Source organism: Myotis myotis, unplaced genomic scaffold (assembly GCF_014108235.1).
Source record: "Myotis myotis isolate mMyoMyo1 unplaced genomic scaffold, mMyoMyo1.p scaffold_m19_p_14, whole genome shotgun sequence".
In the NCBI taxonomy this organism is placed as follows: domain Eukaryota; kingdom Metazoa; phylum Chordata; class Mammalia; order Chiroptera; family Vespertilionidae; genus Myotis; species Myotis myotis.
The window spans coordinates 9,421,076-9,436,438 of record NW_023416318.1 but is presented as its reverse complement, the minus strand read 5'-3'; the positions used below and the strand labels follow the sequence as shown (position 1 = coordinate 9,436,438).

General features: G+C 44.3%; 1 protein-coding gene across 1 annotated transcript in view; it reads right to left on the bottom strand.

Moving 5' to 3' along the window:
- The window catches only part of TACR1 (tachykinin receptor 1), a 127,855-nt gene extending 112,847 nt beyond the window's left edge, over positions 1–15,008 (bottom strand). Inside the window, exon 1 of the mRNA XM_036334011.1 lies at positions 13,716–15,008. Within this exon, the coding sequence (XP_036189904.1) occupies positions 13,716–14,104 (389 nt within the window). The 5' untranslated portion in view covers positions 14,105–15,008. The remainder of the gene's footprint in view (positions 1–13,715) is intronic.
- Between the last annotated feature and the right edge of the window lie 355 nt (positions 15,009–15,363).

Here is a 15,363-nt window from a genome sequence, read left to right as displayed (position 1 = left end):
ACTTTGCAACCATTAAGCGTAATCATGCAGAGCATATAATTACAGGAAATGTTTCGTACTTTATTGTGTTAAATTTTAAAAATTGTATATTATGCATAGGGAAAAAGTCCTGTATTGAAATAATTCCTAAGAATTGACTTAGCGGTGTTTGGGCAGTGAGATGAGGGTTGATTTTGCGTTAGTTCTTCATCATACTAATATTTTTGTAAGATCCTAATTCTCCTTAATGAAAATGTAATACTTTATAGTTTTAAAAATATGTACATTAAACACTTTCAGAAGGGAATTTGCAGTTGTGCAGATAATTTTCAATGGTAAGGTATTTTTCTAAAGAAAGTAGCTTAAGTACAGCTTAAATTTACAAAATGCTATATGTCAAATATATTCAATTTTTTTAAAAAGTAGCTTAGTTTCATATCTAAACAGGGAGCCTTAAAGAATCTTTTCAGGTTCCATCTGGACTCATCTGCTTAATCAGAATCACAGCACCTTACATTTTAATATCGCGGTGTAAATCTATCATTCAATTGTTTTATACACAACAGCTTTGGGGGTTTGTCTGCTCCAACTCCAATTTGTCCTCAGTGACATTTATTGAAGCCATACTATTGTCAAAATGCAGAGGAGTTGGGAGAAAAAGGGAGCAAGAAATTTTTGATTCAGGTGTAGAGAGAAAGGGCGAGAGGAAAGAGCAAAGAAAACGGTTCGCAAGCTTCTAAAGTGTGGGTCCAGGCGGACCCTGGCAGAAAGCCCAGCTCTTGGAAACCTGCCCCCAGGATGTGTAAACAGTACAAATCCATTGACGAAGGTGCTGAAGACATGAAGAATCAGCCTTGGCCGTCCACACAAGACTGCACTGCACTGCTGCTCTTAACTCAGCTGACCAGACCCTTAGGATGGGCTGGGACTGTGACCCAAAGTCTGTTCTGATGACAATACCCTTCCAAGTTATGCAATTGTTACATATTTGCCAGAGACTTAGTGGCTTACAAAGAAGTATGAAGAACATAAGCAAGCCCAACCTTGTTTCATTATTCAGACACAAATGCAGATTTCACTGGCACCTCAGGGCCGAGGCAGTTCTAATTATGGCCAAAGAAGGCCTTTCAGCGGCAGTCTGGGCTCCTGAAGACAGCCCCTCATATTGCCCAGCAGTCTCCATGGTTGCATACAGGGGCCAGGTTGTAAAAGCCAGACTCTTGGACACCTCAGAGGCACCTAAGTCCCAGGACCCTGGGGCTAAGTTTGTCTTGATGCTCTAAACCAGTGGTTCTCAACCTTCCTCATGCCGCGGCCCTTTAATACAGTTCCTCGTGTTGTGGTGACCCCCAACCATAAAATTATTTTCGTTTCTACTTCATAACTGTAATGTTGCTACTGTTACGAATCGTAATGTAAATATCTGATATGCAGGAGGTATTATTCACTGTTACAAATCGAACATAATTAAAGCATAGTGATTAGTCACAAAAACAATATGTAATTATATATTCAATATGTGTTTTCCGATGGTCTTAGGCGACCCCTGTGAAAGGGTCGTTTGACCCCCAAAGGGGTCGCTGCCCACAGGTTGAGAACCGCTGCTCCAAACTCTTTCCCGCTCAAGGAGTGAGTAACTAGGATTTCGGTCTTACAACACAATCGGGACTTAGGAGCTCAGATTGTTCCCACCTTCGTGTGATTTCCATCAGCTACTCTTCTCTTGGTTCAACTCAATTTGCTAAATTGGACTGGGCTGGGAAGAGGACAGAGCAGTAATTTGAGACTCATTTGTGAGGCAGGATTGGGGAGGACCTTCATGCAGGCTTGAGCTGGTTAGAACGTTATTGGAGGGAAATGGCTAGAAAGGGAAGAGGATAGTACATCTGCCTCTGCACCCGCCACTCCTCCCTGCCCCGCCCTCATATACAGGATGTGGAAAGTGAATGTGTGGTTATGGAGATGGTGTAAGAGGAAATGATTTGATTTTTCTGGACCATGGTATATCCAAGTCATGGGCTTCTGGGAGGGCCTGGGCATCTGCACAGAGGGGAAGGATGCTGGAGAGCATTTAGCACGAAGTTCGCTGACCCACTTAGGAGGATTTTAAACTTTAATCTAGGGGTGGGTGAGGATATAAAAGTTTTACCCTGTTGCTCTTATACTGCATCAAGGGGATGCTGAGACAGGAATGGATACGAATAATAGATATCATGGTGTTTGGGGGTTTATTAGCAATCATAATATTAGTCTTAATTGAGCTCTTACTGAATGTCAAGCAATGAATCAGGAACTCTACCTCTTTCCATTTCCTTTTTCCCTCAAACAATACCCATACCCTACAAGGCAAGTTTTATTATATCCCTGTTACCAGGTGGGAAAATTGAGGCCCAGAGACATGAAGCATCTTGCCTATGTTCGCACAGCTAGTAAGTGATAGAACCATTGCTAGAACCCATTGTCTATGCTCTTTCCTACACCAAACTGCATTGTCAAAGGCTACATGTAAGGCTATTAAATGACATTCCTTTTTATTGAATTTATTAGTGTGACATGGGGTAACCGATATATATAAAAGCCTAATATGCAAATTGTCCCCTCGGGAGTTCGACTGGGAGACTGGGAGTTCGATTGCTCACTATGACATGCGCTGACCACCAAGGGGCGGTGCAGAACGAAGGAAGGCCCCGACCATCAGCCAGAAGGCCCCGATCAACCTGTGCACTAATTTTGTGCACCAGGCCTCTAGTAAAATTATATAGGTTTCAGGGGTGCAATTCTAGTATACATCATCTGTACATTGTATTGTGTGTTCAACACCCTGGTTCAAGTCTCCTTCCATCACCATTTATCCCCACTTTACCTCCTTCTCTCTCCCCCCGCCCTCTCCTTTTCTCTCTGGTAATCACCATACTTTTGTCTGTCTGTGAGTTGTTTGTTGTTGCTAGTTTTTGTTTGTTTGTTTTTGCATTTTTCAGAGTTTTAGGCTGGCAGTGCCTTAACTGGACCACTGAAAACACCTGGTGGCTGAGGTTTGGCTCATATCCTCAGTCTTTAACATATTGACTTCCAGACCCCTCGTCATGCCTGCTGGGAAGAGAAAGGAACTGGTCCATCTTTGAGAACATGCCCCCATTGAGGATTCAGCCACAAGGTTTTCTAGGTTATTGTCTAACTCCTTCTTTGAAGAGCCCAGTTAAACTGTTGAGCAAACTAGTTGTATTTCACCCTCGTGGCTATTTCTATTTTAGTACTTGTCATGAATTAGGGCATTTTTTAAGCCCCTCTGGCTCCCTGGGACTGCTTAGGAGGATATTTCGGCTGTCTGTGGGATTTTCTTTTGTTTAAACATCTTCAGAATCAGACAAATCCTCTTAGGAAAACATATTAATTATTCAAGAGGACCTTTCTCCACAGTGAAATCAAATTAATTAATAAATCACACAACGTGGGTATTTAAGCTTATGCTCCTAATCTCCCTACATGCCACTAAATATGCACATGAGATTTTGGAAAAATCATGTCTATTATATTTTCTGATAGAGAGAGTGGGGTGGGGGTAGTTAGCGTGACCATTCAGCACCCATCCTGCATGAGCCCAGGCAGCTGTGTGAGTTGTGAAGGCAGCTGCTCAACAGTACACATACGGCATAGGGCACTGGGTTGAGCTGTGAGAACAGAGCATGGCATTTTTTTATTATCATTATTATCTGAAATCCACTTAGAAGGGAGGGAAGGGAAGGGACCGAGCTATGAAAAAGCCATGAAGACTCTTTCCTCAGAGGAGAAACCCAGCTGATCTGAAGAAAGAATATCTCACGACCCAGTTGGAGGACACAAGGGTGCCAGGTAGGTTCCTCGCTCCAGGAAGAAAGGCCCCACCTCGGAAGACTTCACGCCAAGGGAGTGGAGGCTGCTGCGTAGACCTGCTGTCTAGGAGGCACACAGTCCCCCAGGCACACATCTGAAACGTGCTGAGATCCCGGGGTTGTCAAAACTCACAGGCACCACCCCTCCAGTTTTGATGAGTCATGTGAAGAAACAAGATACAGTCGGACAAATGCTGGTTACATATTTTTCATGACTTCAAAGTCTCAGAAAAGAAACTGAAGAGGACCCAGGACAGATGGGGAATGTTGGGGGTCACTTCACCCATGTCCATGGTCAAGTCTGAAATGGAGATTGATAAGAAGGTAAAAATATCAGAGAGTACAGTATGTAGCTGGTTCTATTCAGGCAGCAAAACAGTCAAAGGTGAACTAGGGGTGGGGTGAGGCTGCATGATTCCATCAGTGCAATTCAAATGATAAAATGTGAGGATGAGAAGTGGGAAAGGGTAAAACTTGAAGGAAACCAAGGAAATACATAGCACATTGGGACAAATCAATTCAAAATGGCAAGGTGTGGGTGGGCCCTGTGGGCGCTGAGCAAGCAGAGCTCCACCCCTGGGCACTGGGCTGCAGCTCTGGGCAAGACCCCTGAATGGCACACCCGGATTCGGGTCTTCCACTCAACCCTGTGATAGAACCTTGGCGGCTCCTTAGGGAGGTGGTTCGGCCACCTCTGACGGTGTAACTTTGTAACCCTGGGAAGGGATTTTTTGAACAGTAAATAGACAATGAAAAGATGGTACTTCTATGTAGGAAGTGTGAATAAGGCTGTATGTTAATTTGTGTGTGATTTGTTTTGAATATGTTGGAAATGAGAATCCGGTACATTAGAGAATTCGACTTTCTAGATTTGCAATTTGAATCGAAATACTTTGGAGGATTTAATTAATTAATTTTGTAATCAATGTTTAGATTGCGCATGAGAACTTCATTTGCTGAATCTGTAAGTTTCATTCTTAGGAGGTTGAAATGCTCTAAGAGAACTTGATAGGCTAAATTTAGAGGGTTTGATTTATTAGACTTACCAGAACTATGTAAGTCCTGAGGAAAACTTGGTTTTTCCTATTTATAAGTTATCCTGTTAGGGATTCAAAGTTGTGTTGTTTTTTTTTTAAACCAGATGCATCACATTTAGGATTATAATTTAAAATATTTAGGGAAATTAATCAAGTTTATAGGCACTGTTTACACTGTAAGATGATTTGTTAAGTTTATAAAAATGTGTGGCTAATTGGAAATATGTCAGATCATTGGATTGATGAAGCGTGAAAATGTTAAACTACTTAGGAGGAAGGACTCCATCGCATGTTTAAGAGCTACTTGGGCATCAGTCAAAAGATAAGGGAAAGTGAATGTTTGACACTTGGACACGCATAAACTGTATTTATAAGAAAGCGTCCAAGATTTATAAGATGTGTTCAAAGGTGAAAGAAACAACTTTAACAAATTGAATATCAACTAAAACACATGCAGCTGTAAGACCTTTTGCTACAGCCAAGTTCTCCTTCAGACACTAAACATGCAAATGGTGCTTCCCTGTGAGGGTGGTGACTTTGGGACATACAGGACGTGGAAAGTGAATGGTTTTGGAGGTGTTGTAAGAGGAAATGATCGGGTTTTTCTGGACCGTGGTATATCCAAATCATGGGCTACTGGTGAGGGCGCGGGCATCTGCACAGAGGGGAAGGATGCTGGGAGCATTTAGCTCCAAGTTCGCTGACCCACTTAGGAGGATTTTAAACTATAATCTTAGGGGGGAAGGATATAAATGTTTTACCCTGTTGCTGTTATACCGGAATCCAAGAGGATGCTGATACAGGAATGTATGTGAATAATAAATATAATGGTGTGCCAGGGTTTATTAGCAGTCATAATATTACTTTTAATTGAGCTTTTACTGACCGTCAAGCAATGAATCAGAAACTTTCCATCTCTTTCCATTTCCTTCTTCCCCTCAAACAATACCCCACTGGGCAAGTTTTATTATATCCTTGTTATCAGGTGGGAAAATCGGCCCAGAAAGATGAAGAATCTATGTTCACACAGACAGTAAATGATAGAACCACTGCTGGTACCCACCGTCCGCGCTCTTTCCTACACCAAACTGCATTGTCAAAGGCTAGAGGTGAGGTTATTAAAGGACACTCTTAAGCAAAGGACATAAAAGGCACTCTATGAAGAGTCTGAAGTATGAAATATAGTGACAAAAGCTTAATTGAAAAATAAATCAAGTAAAGAATTTTATGAGAAGGGCAAGGAATCAGGCTCAGTGCTACTTAGACGAAGTTCCTGGAGCAGTTCATATGCCGCATTAATTCTCACGCTGAAATGTGAGTCTCAAGGACATCATTAAAGCATCTATTCATCCCTGGGGTTCCTCATCCATAGAGCCTCACATTTCTCCTTCAACGGGGTGGAATCACAGCCTCAGGGTGGCAAGAGGGGAGGTTTGGACAATGTAAGCCAGTTCCCGACTCTGTCCTCCACGTCTATGACTTTCTCAGGCCACTCTGCTCAGATTTTCCTGTGTCTGTAATATTTTAATATATGAACTAGGTGTTTAGATAATTACTGTGGGTACAGGACTTGGAGGGCTGGGTGGTGGGTAGGCTTCTGCTGGTTCTGCCTCAGAAAAGACAAGTAAAACAGAGTGTACTTCCCGTAGCTAGTAGGGGTGTTGGAGGAAAAGCCAGGGAGGTGACAATATAGTTGGGCCAGAAAAGGATCTATGAAATGTGTCAGTTTCCAGCATGCCTGGAGAGACTGCAGTAGGTGGGAATGATAAACGCCTCCACATTTAGAGGTGTCGCCTGGAGTGTAACCCCTGTCAGGTGCAGGATGTGGACCTGGAATTCAGTGGGGCCAGTCAAATGGAGGGTGGAAGAGGCAAGTGTGAATTAGAACATGGAGTTTTCTAGAAACATGGAGTTTTCTAAGAAAGCTCCATAGTAGGCATATATTTGGCCCAATTTCCTTTTGCTTCAAGGCATAGTATCACAGGTGTGCTTTGCAGTCTGCCTGATTTATTGGTTCTGGGAACAGAACCAAATAAAGTTTTCCTGTTTTCATGGGGCTTGCAACTTAGTGGGGGGGGGGGAGGTGTGGGAGAGACCAACACATTACAGACTGTTACAACCTCCCTGGATAAACGACATGGGAATAGATAAGAAGGCACCTCATCTAGACGTGCAGGTTAAGGTCAGCTTTTAGTGGAGGTGGCACTTGAGCTTCTCCCTTTTCTTTATTTTACCTGTAAGTTTTTCTTATATTTCAAAGGGTAGTTCTCTACTCTGTCTCCAAGATCCAACAGCATGGCATTAATTGCATTGGTTTATAATGGTGTTCATGACTTTGTCAATCCCCAAATACTGAGAGCAAAAAGGCAAAAGCAGGGTTTTATACCCTCAGCATCTGGCACATAGTAGGTACTTGGTAATAGTTTGATGGATGGATAGATGAGGAAGAGCCATTCCCCTCATTGCCGTCGAATTTTATCCCACCTTTCTATGCTTTGCTGACACTATGTCTCACAGGTCACCAATGTTCTTTAATTGCCAAGTCCAGGATTGTCACCCTTGGATTCTACTGACACTAATGAATATGGCAAGCCACAGGTCACCTCTCTTAGCCTTTGTCACTCCACAGATCCTGATTTCTCCACTACACCTTTATCTATTTCTTCTTTTCCAACTCCCTACTGCCTGGCAGGACACTCCTGGGAATCGTTAGCCTCTGGAAACATATATGTAGATATTCTCTACTTTCCAAACTCTCATAGGCCTTCTGTTTGGAAAACTCCGAAATCTACATTTTGATCCCTGGTTTCTCATTCTCTAGCCCTACCTCTCAAGTTGCTTGTTGGGCATTTCCAACTAATTGTTATATTTTCATATCAAATCCAACAAAAACTGTACTCATTTTCTTCCCAACAACTTCTTCGTTCATTCCCTAATTCACTTGTGAATTTACTACAGTTAAGTCAGCCTGTCATTCTCCCCAAACACTTTGCAACTTATTACCTCCACACTTGTGTCATATAGCTTCTTCACCATTCTTTACTGTTCTCTCTAAATATCTTATCTAATCTTCAAGGCCCAACTCAATTGCCATCTTTTGGTGTCTTCCTTGATCATCACTGCTGGACATTACTTCCTGCTCGCCTTTCCTGCAAAATTTGTCAGTACAACCCACATGAAAGGTAATGCCCAACACCTTATATTGTAGTTATCTTTCAACCAGTCTTATTTGCCCCCACATGTATCATAAACCCTGTAAAGAACGACGTGAGACCCAGAGTCAGGAAATATCACCTTACCTGATGGCATTATCCTCTGATGAACTGAAGATCTTGTCTAAGTTTAACAGTGAATGTTTCTCTCTTATTCTATCATTTGCTGATTCAACAACAACAATAATAATAACAATAATAGTAAAATAGGAAAAAAGTCTTGTGTACATATTATGTGATTTCACATTGAGAATTACTTTACTTCCCCAAAATTGAACTTTTGTTTCTGACAGTTTAAAACAAACGCAAACTAACTAACTAACTAACTAACTAACTAATTAAAATGAAAAGTCTTGACCATTCAAGACACTGAAGGCTCTCATGAGTAGAGAGAGGATGTGGCAAGTGCACCAGGGCAGCTCCAAGGAGTAGGTGGAACCTACATAGAACCTCTTCAGGAAAGGTCCTGCTGCCCAAATGATCCATCTAAGATGAAAAAAACGAGTTTGATCTATGTCATCCCAGACATTCAAGGTTCCTGATTTGGAAAGACGGGAGCAGCTGTGGTGGACAAGCTTCTAAGGAATGACCATTCTCAGCATCACAGGGGTGTTTGGCCATGGGTTTTAAGGTCCATCTAAATTAGTGCAAAGGATCCTAGAGTCCAAGTCTGGTCTCTGGGTGGGGAAGGAGTGCCCTGAGTTATACAATGGGATCCAAGTCTCGTCAACAGGTGAGGTTCAAGGACAGAACGCAGCAGGCTGCTTAGGCTTGTAGCTGAGTGTGATGGGGGCAGAGTGGGATGGACTCCAGGTATCAGAGGGCAGGATTTCTGTCATATATGCATGTCTGTGCTCTTGGTTCCGCTTTTACTTTCTAAGAGAGCCCATTCCTTCTGCCTTCACCACTCTCCCGAACTGAGCAATGCTATGTTTGATCCTGACCACGTTTCATATTGTCCAGAGACCATCATTGTGTGGCTGTTTCCTTTCACTCAAGCACAACATCCCCAGAACCAGTCTCAGGAATGAGCTACCTTCCCCGTTCATGTCACTGAAATTACACCTGCCCCTTACCAGGTACAGGAGCCGCGATACCAGGCTGGTGCTTTTCTGAGCCTCTTGTTGCTGTGTGCTTAGTGATAAGTCGGTTTACCTTTTGTCCCTATAGCCCCTCTTAAGGGGCTTAGGGATTAGTCCCCCTCCTCTGATCTTAGGTGCAGCCCCGTAATACTAGAACCGGCTACTATCACCAGCCCCTGCAAAAGGCAGGTGTTCACCTCTCAGTGTCCTCCGACTTCTCATTTCATGAAACACCACACACACCTTTTGTTTTTATAATAGGAAAAAAGTTAAATTTTATTTTAAAGTAGGAGAATTGTAGAGTTTCAAAAAGTACAGTCCTTGCCCTAACTGGTTTGGCTCAGTGGATAGAGCATCGGCCTGCGGACTTAAGGGTCCCAGGTTTGATTCCGGTCAAGGGCATGTACCTTGGTTGCAGGCACATCCCCAGTGGGGAGTGTGTAGGAGGCAGCTGATCGATGTTTCTCTCTCAACGATGTTTCTAACTCTCTATCCCTCTCCCTTCCTCTCTGTAAAAAATCAATAAAATATATTTTTTTAATAAAGTACAGTCCTTGATGTTAGAGCTTAATTAGAGGGAGACCTCATCTTACTTAGTGTATTTGTCTCTGCAACTTTTTTATTCTATGTAACTCTTGCCTCTAATAAGTAAGTATTCTTCTGTCCAGCTGGCGTGGCTCAGTGGTTGAGCACCAACCTATGAACCAGGAGGCCGTGGTTTGATTCCTGGTCAGGGCACATGCCCATGTTGCAAGCTCGATTGCCAGTGTGGGGCATGCAGGAGGCAGCCAATCAATGGTTCTCTCTCATCATTGATGTTTCTCTCTCTCCCTCTCTTTTCTTCTCTGAAATCAATAAAAATGTATTTTTAAAAATAAATAAATAAATAAATATTCTTCTAAAGGGGATTTCTCTTTCCCATTCTGTAGAAATATTACAGAAAAGATTTAAATTAGTACTAAAATCTGCTGTTTTGTTTTTTTTTCCTGTGCATATAATTTGGACCCAGAAGGAAATTTGGCAAAGTTTATCAAGACAGTTGGACCCAGCAACTGCACTTCAATGAGATTCTTCTATGAAAAGAACAAGAGATGTTCTCAAAGATTTATAGTGAGGATATTCATTTCAAAGTTAATTGTAATCATTACAAATGGAAACGATTTACATCTAAAAATAGAGGAATGCTGAAAGAAATTATTATAGCCGGGCAATAGAATGCATCCATTAAAAATCCTACCATTAAATCTACTTCATGACATGGAAAATGCCCAGAATATGATGTTAAGAAACAAACAAACAAACAATAACACAACTGTTGAAACTGTTTTTATTATGGCCTCAGATTTATCCTTAAAGTGTGAATGACCGCATGTGGTGTAAACAACACAAAAAAAGTAAGTATAAGCTAGCATTCCAGAATTTTGACTGCTTATCTGTCAGAGAGGGATTATATATAATTTTTACATATTCTTTATAATTGTATGCATTTTTCAAATGTTCTTCTAGAAACCTGCATTATCTTATTCATTCACTTACTCAATAAATATGTAGTAACTGTGAGGTGCCAACTACTCTGCTTTCTGCTGAGGAGATAAAGTAAACAAGAGAGGACAGACATGTTCCTTGCTTTGCTCAGAGTTTATAATCCTTTAAAATTAGGAGGAAACTTTTATAAAAAATTAATTTCATTTGACCCAGTGGTTCCACTTCTGGGACTCTATCCTAAGAAAAAATTAAATAGCAACAACAGCAACAAAATTATCAAGCAGAAATGTATAGTAGTGTATTCATCATAATAGCAAAAAAGTCTAGAAATCACCTAAATACCCAACAGTAGAAGGATTCTTAAAGTAACAATATCACATTCATATAATGGGATAATTGAAAGCCATTATGATTATGTTACTGAAGACTTTTTAATAACATGGGAAATGTTATTAATATTTTCCATTAATATCAACAGAAAAAAGTAGGCTATGAAATTACATAGAATCTGACCTCAGTTACATAGTGTAATAGTCATAAGAGAAATTCCAATGCTAACAAGTGTTATTTTTGCATAAGGAAGTAGTGGTTGGTTTGTATTTTTGTGTCTCAGAGTTCTCCAGTTTTCTGCAGTGAACGAGGTTCAATTTTGCAATCTGAACAAAACATGTTGCTTTCATTGTTTAAGACTTGATTCAAAGATTATCTGTGAAAGAGTCAAGGAACATACAAAAAGTAGCTGAGCATTTTCTCAGGGCCGGCATGCCATGCTGGAGAAGGGAGAGATCACTCATGGAGAGGGCTTAAGGCTCTTCCTCTCTAAAACATTCTCAGGAGGGAATGGATGACCACAGATGCAGGGCAGCTACATTCTCAGAGGGCCTGAGGGGGTTGATTCGCTGTGTGCTCAGGAGGTGAGCAAGGAAAAATAGCAGGAACACAGGGGGCGGGGAGATAGTAGGGGGAGGAGACTTGGAGACACAGCCCTGACCCCTCATCCCTAACTCCACCTTGAACCCTAACCTTGAGCATGTCGTTGATCATCTCCCTGGACTGTATGTGTACATTAGGGACATGGAGACATTTCTCGGTGCTGTCATTTCCCTCAGCCTTGGCACCAGAGATCCGCTGGCCTCACTGAGCAGGGGTCACGAGGGTTGGGGTCCTGTCTATGATGTGCCTAGATAAAACAGTGGAGCTTGAGATGCCAGAGTCGAGGTAGCTCCAGGCCCTGTCCACTGTGAAGACTTTGACCCTGACTCCTGTCCTCACCTTCTAAGTTCCAAGGGAAAGAGCCGGGCTGTGGAACATGTCATTTCTATGGAAGTCAAAGCAGAAGAGCGGTCCACTGGTGCTCATACTGGTTGTCAGGTCTCCTGAGCTCACACAAGGTTCCAACGCAGTAAAAATACCAACTTTCCCTCTAATTTAGGGATCATCCAGAGAGTGTGTGTAAGGTACCAGTTTTCACTGCTTCTATATGTGGTTATATATCATGCTATGGGTTTTCTAAGTTTAAGGGGTGGAGGGTGAGGTACAGGAGTAAATTGGTGCAGAAAGATTTACATGTATCCTCACTCTCAGCAAACAGAATATCTGAAAACCAGAGTGGCATAAAGGTACATTCACAAAAGAATTCATTTCACTCCCACTTTGAGTAATTGGTTTCTCCTCCACATTTAAAATACAATTGGCTCATCACAACTTGTCTTACACACAACATATCAAGCACATAAGAGCTGCCTAAGGGGAGGTGTCTGTGGAACGGAGGAAGCAGCATTTGGACACACACAGCCTTCTCTGATCTTAGAGGTGTTCATTCACGATACAAGCTGGAAAAAAACTTCAAATTGATTGCAAATCGTAAACAATCTTTGTGCACAAGGTTTAATAGTTTGGGAATTTTTTTAAAAAGTTTTTCTTCTAGTTCCTTCTTTGGGTTTCTCACATTCAGTTATCTCAGCAAGATCATCACGGTTTTAAAATCACAGTGGCAGGTGCTTGAAACATACCTCCACATCCCCCGTAAACATTTAGCACCGGTGCGCACAGAGATATACACATGAGCTACGTAGGACACCCACAAAAATAGTCAATACAATTAGAGCTGTGTTCCAATCATCAGTTTTCCATCATGCCACCTGGGGGAGGGCATTCATTCCAGAGCACTACCCCCTGTGTTTGAAAATGCCAACCTTATCACGTTCTATCAGCTTCTGAAACCCTAACCTGTTGGCTGCATGAGAGACAGAGTTCGCAACTGCCTTTGCCAAGTACATTTCTCTGTGGATACAGACAGGCTAACAACATTGACCTCCCATTACAAGGGGAATTTAGCAAAACTGCTGGGGAAGCTCCCTATCCGTGGAGAGCCTTAGGTACAGAGTCTGCCTCTAATTTCTGAGCGGGAACTCCTAGCAGCAGAGAGGAAGCTGAATTAGAATTCTAAGTATTTCTGATTCAATGAAATGCTCTTCACATCCAAATAACACTGGAAAGTTGAGGTGGGAGACACAAGTTCCTGAATCTTCAGGAAAAAGAGAAAAACGAGAAATGCTGGCGAGGCATACTTAAAACTGGTAGGCACCAGAGGCTGCACCCCCTTGGTCCCCGAAGCAGGCCTGCAGGGGTATGCAAGGTGACAGGCAGGGACACACACCTTGGCCAAGCTTGGGTATCGCCTTCAGGCTTTCAGGGCAAAAGAGAGAAGAAGTAGATGGAAAGAAGCAAAGGGAAGTGTCCAGGAGATGCATAGGGAGGGGATGAAGAAAGAGAGTTAAATGAAGAGAAAAGGGAGTTTTGTGAAGAAAAGAGAGGAGACTGGTGATGGGTGGAAGGGGGCGTGGGGGGGGGAGGAAGGAAAGAGGAACTAGAGAAGAAAATAGTGAGATAAGACAAAGTGTCCCCATCCACAACTGGCTGTCAGTAAAAACCCAAGTACAGGTGGCCACCCTCCACCTTGAACCAGGCACCACCCAACACGGCAGCTCCATAGCAAAGCCACCGCCCTGTGTGGGCACTTTCTCCCCTTTCCACGAAGGGCAAGCTCACCTATCCAAGGCCACGGCTGTCATGGAGTAGATGCTGGCAAAGACCGAGGCGATGGGGAAGAAGTTGTGGAACTTGCAGTAGAACAGGCCGTAGTACCACTCGTTGTGGACAGCGTAGGTGAAGTTCACCACTGTGTTGAACGCTGCCATGGAGGCCTCGGCAAAGGCCAAGTTCACCAGGAAGTAGTTGGTGACTGTCCTCATTCTCTTGTGGGCCAAGATGATCCATATCACCACCACGTTGCCCACCACAGAGGTCACCACGATGGCCGTGTAGGCAGCTGCCCAAAGGACAATTTGCCAGGTTGGCTGCACGAACTGGTTGGGCTCCGAGGTGTTGGTGGAGATGTTTGGGAAGAGATCTGAGTCAACCGGGAGGACGTTATCCATCCCTTGACTTGAGTGGGTAAGCTGTCCTCTCCGTACACGCACCCACTTGGCAGCAAGGTCCTGAGGCCAGCGCCAGGGGACAGGGTCCTGGTGAACCCAGCCGGGAAAGCTGCAGGCTCTTTCCTTGCAGGCAGGACACTTGGGCTCTGAAGAGGGATGCTTCTGTGAGCTGTCTGGCTGCCCCTGCTGGCACCGAATGCCTCCACTTTCAAGCTTCAGGAAGCATCTGAGTTCGGAAAGCTGGAGACAGCGTACCTTCTGCTTTGGGCTGGAATTGGAAAAGCAATTCTGTGGGTCACGGTTCCAGGAAGCTGGAGACCCCGCCTTTCTGCACCTGCTGCTGCTGCTTACAACTCGTATTGCCCCTGCCTGCAGCGGGGAAGGCAACGCTCTGTGCTTCGTGAGGACTTGGGGCTTAGAGGGTGCCCCTCACAGTGCGACCCATAAAAGTTCTGAGTCTGTGGCCGGCATTCTGGAGCTCCGTGTGCAGCTGGACATTTTCCCTTTGCTTTCGCTGCCGCCGCCGCCGCCGCCTCCACCACCACCACCACCACCTCCTGCAGCTTCGCAGGCTCTTCTTGGCTCGGGTCCTGCTGGGCTAGGGAGTTAGCAGAACCTCGGCAGGCTGCGCGAGGTTTTTATAGCCCGCTGCAGAGACGTCACCGGGAAGGGGCAGGACCTGGGCTGCGTACTCGCCAGTCCCCGTGCGCAGCCCGGCCGCTGCACCAGCTGTTGGCAACTGCCTCACTCCGGCGTCGCAGGCACCACGCCTTTTGCAGCTACCTGCTGTGGGAGTCTGCAAGCCCAGCGCCCCACACGCTCCGCCAGGGGGCGCCAGGTGTCATCGGAGTAATTGCGCCTGCCGGGGGAGAGGGGGGGTGGTTGGGGAGGGGGGCGCTGGAACCGAAGGGGAAAAGGAAGGATTCGCGAAAGAGCTATAATGATCGGCACTCAACTTCCAGGGAGGGCAGCCCGGAGCGCTGCGACAGCTCTGCAGAGGCGCGTGTCTGTGGCTGTGGGAGTTGGGCAAGTGCGGAGGCGACCTGCCCGCGCTGAGCTCCCGGCCGCGGTCCTGCTCTCGCACCAGCCCGAGTGCACCGGGCGCTGGCTCTGGCGGCTCCGGAGAAGCGAGAGGGGAGGATGCCTGGTTCCCGGCTTCCGGAAAATAACTTTCCTGTTTAGAAAACACCTCCAAAAATACTTAGTTCCTTTCCCTGGCGGGCCGATTCTCCAGGGAAGCAGAGATCGGTTCTAAGCTT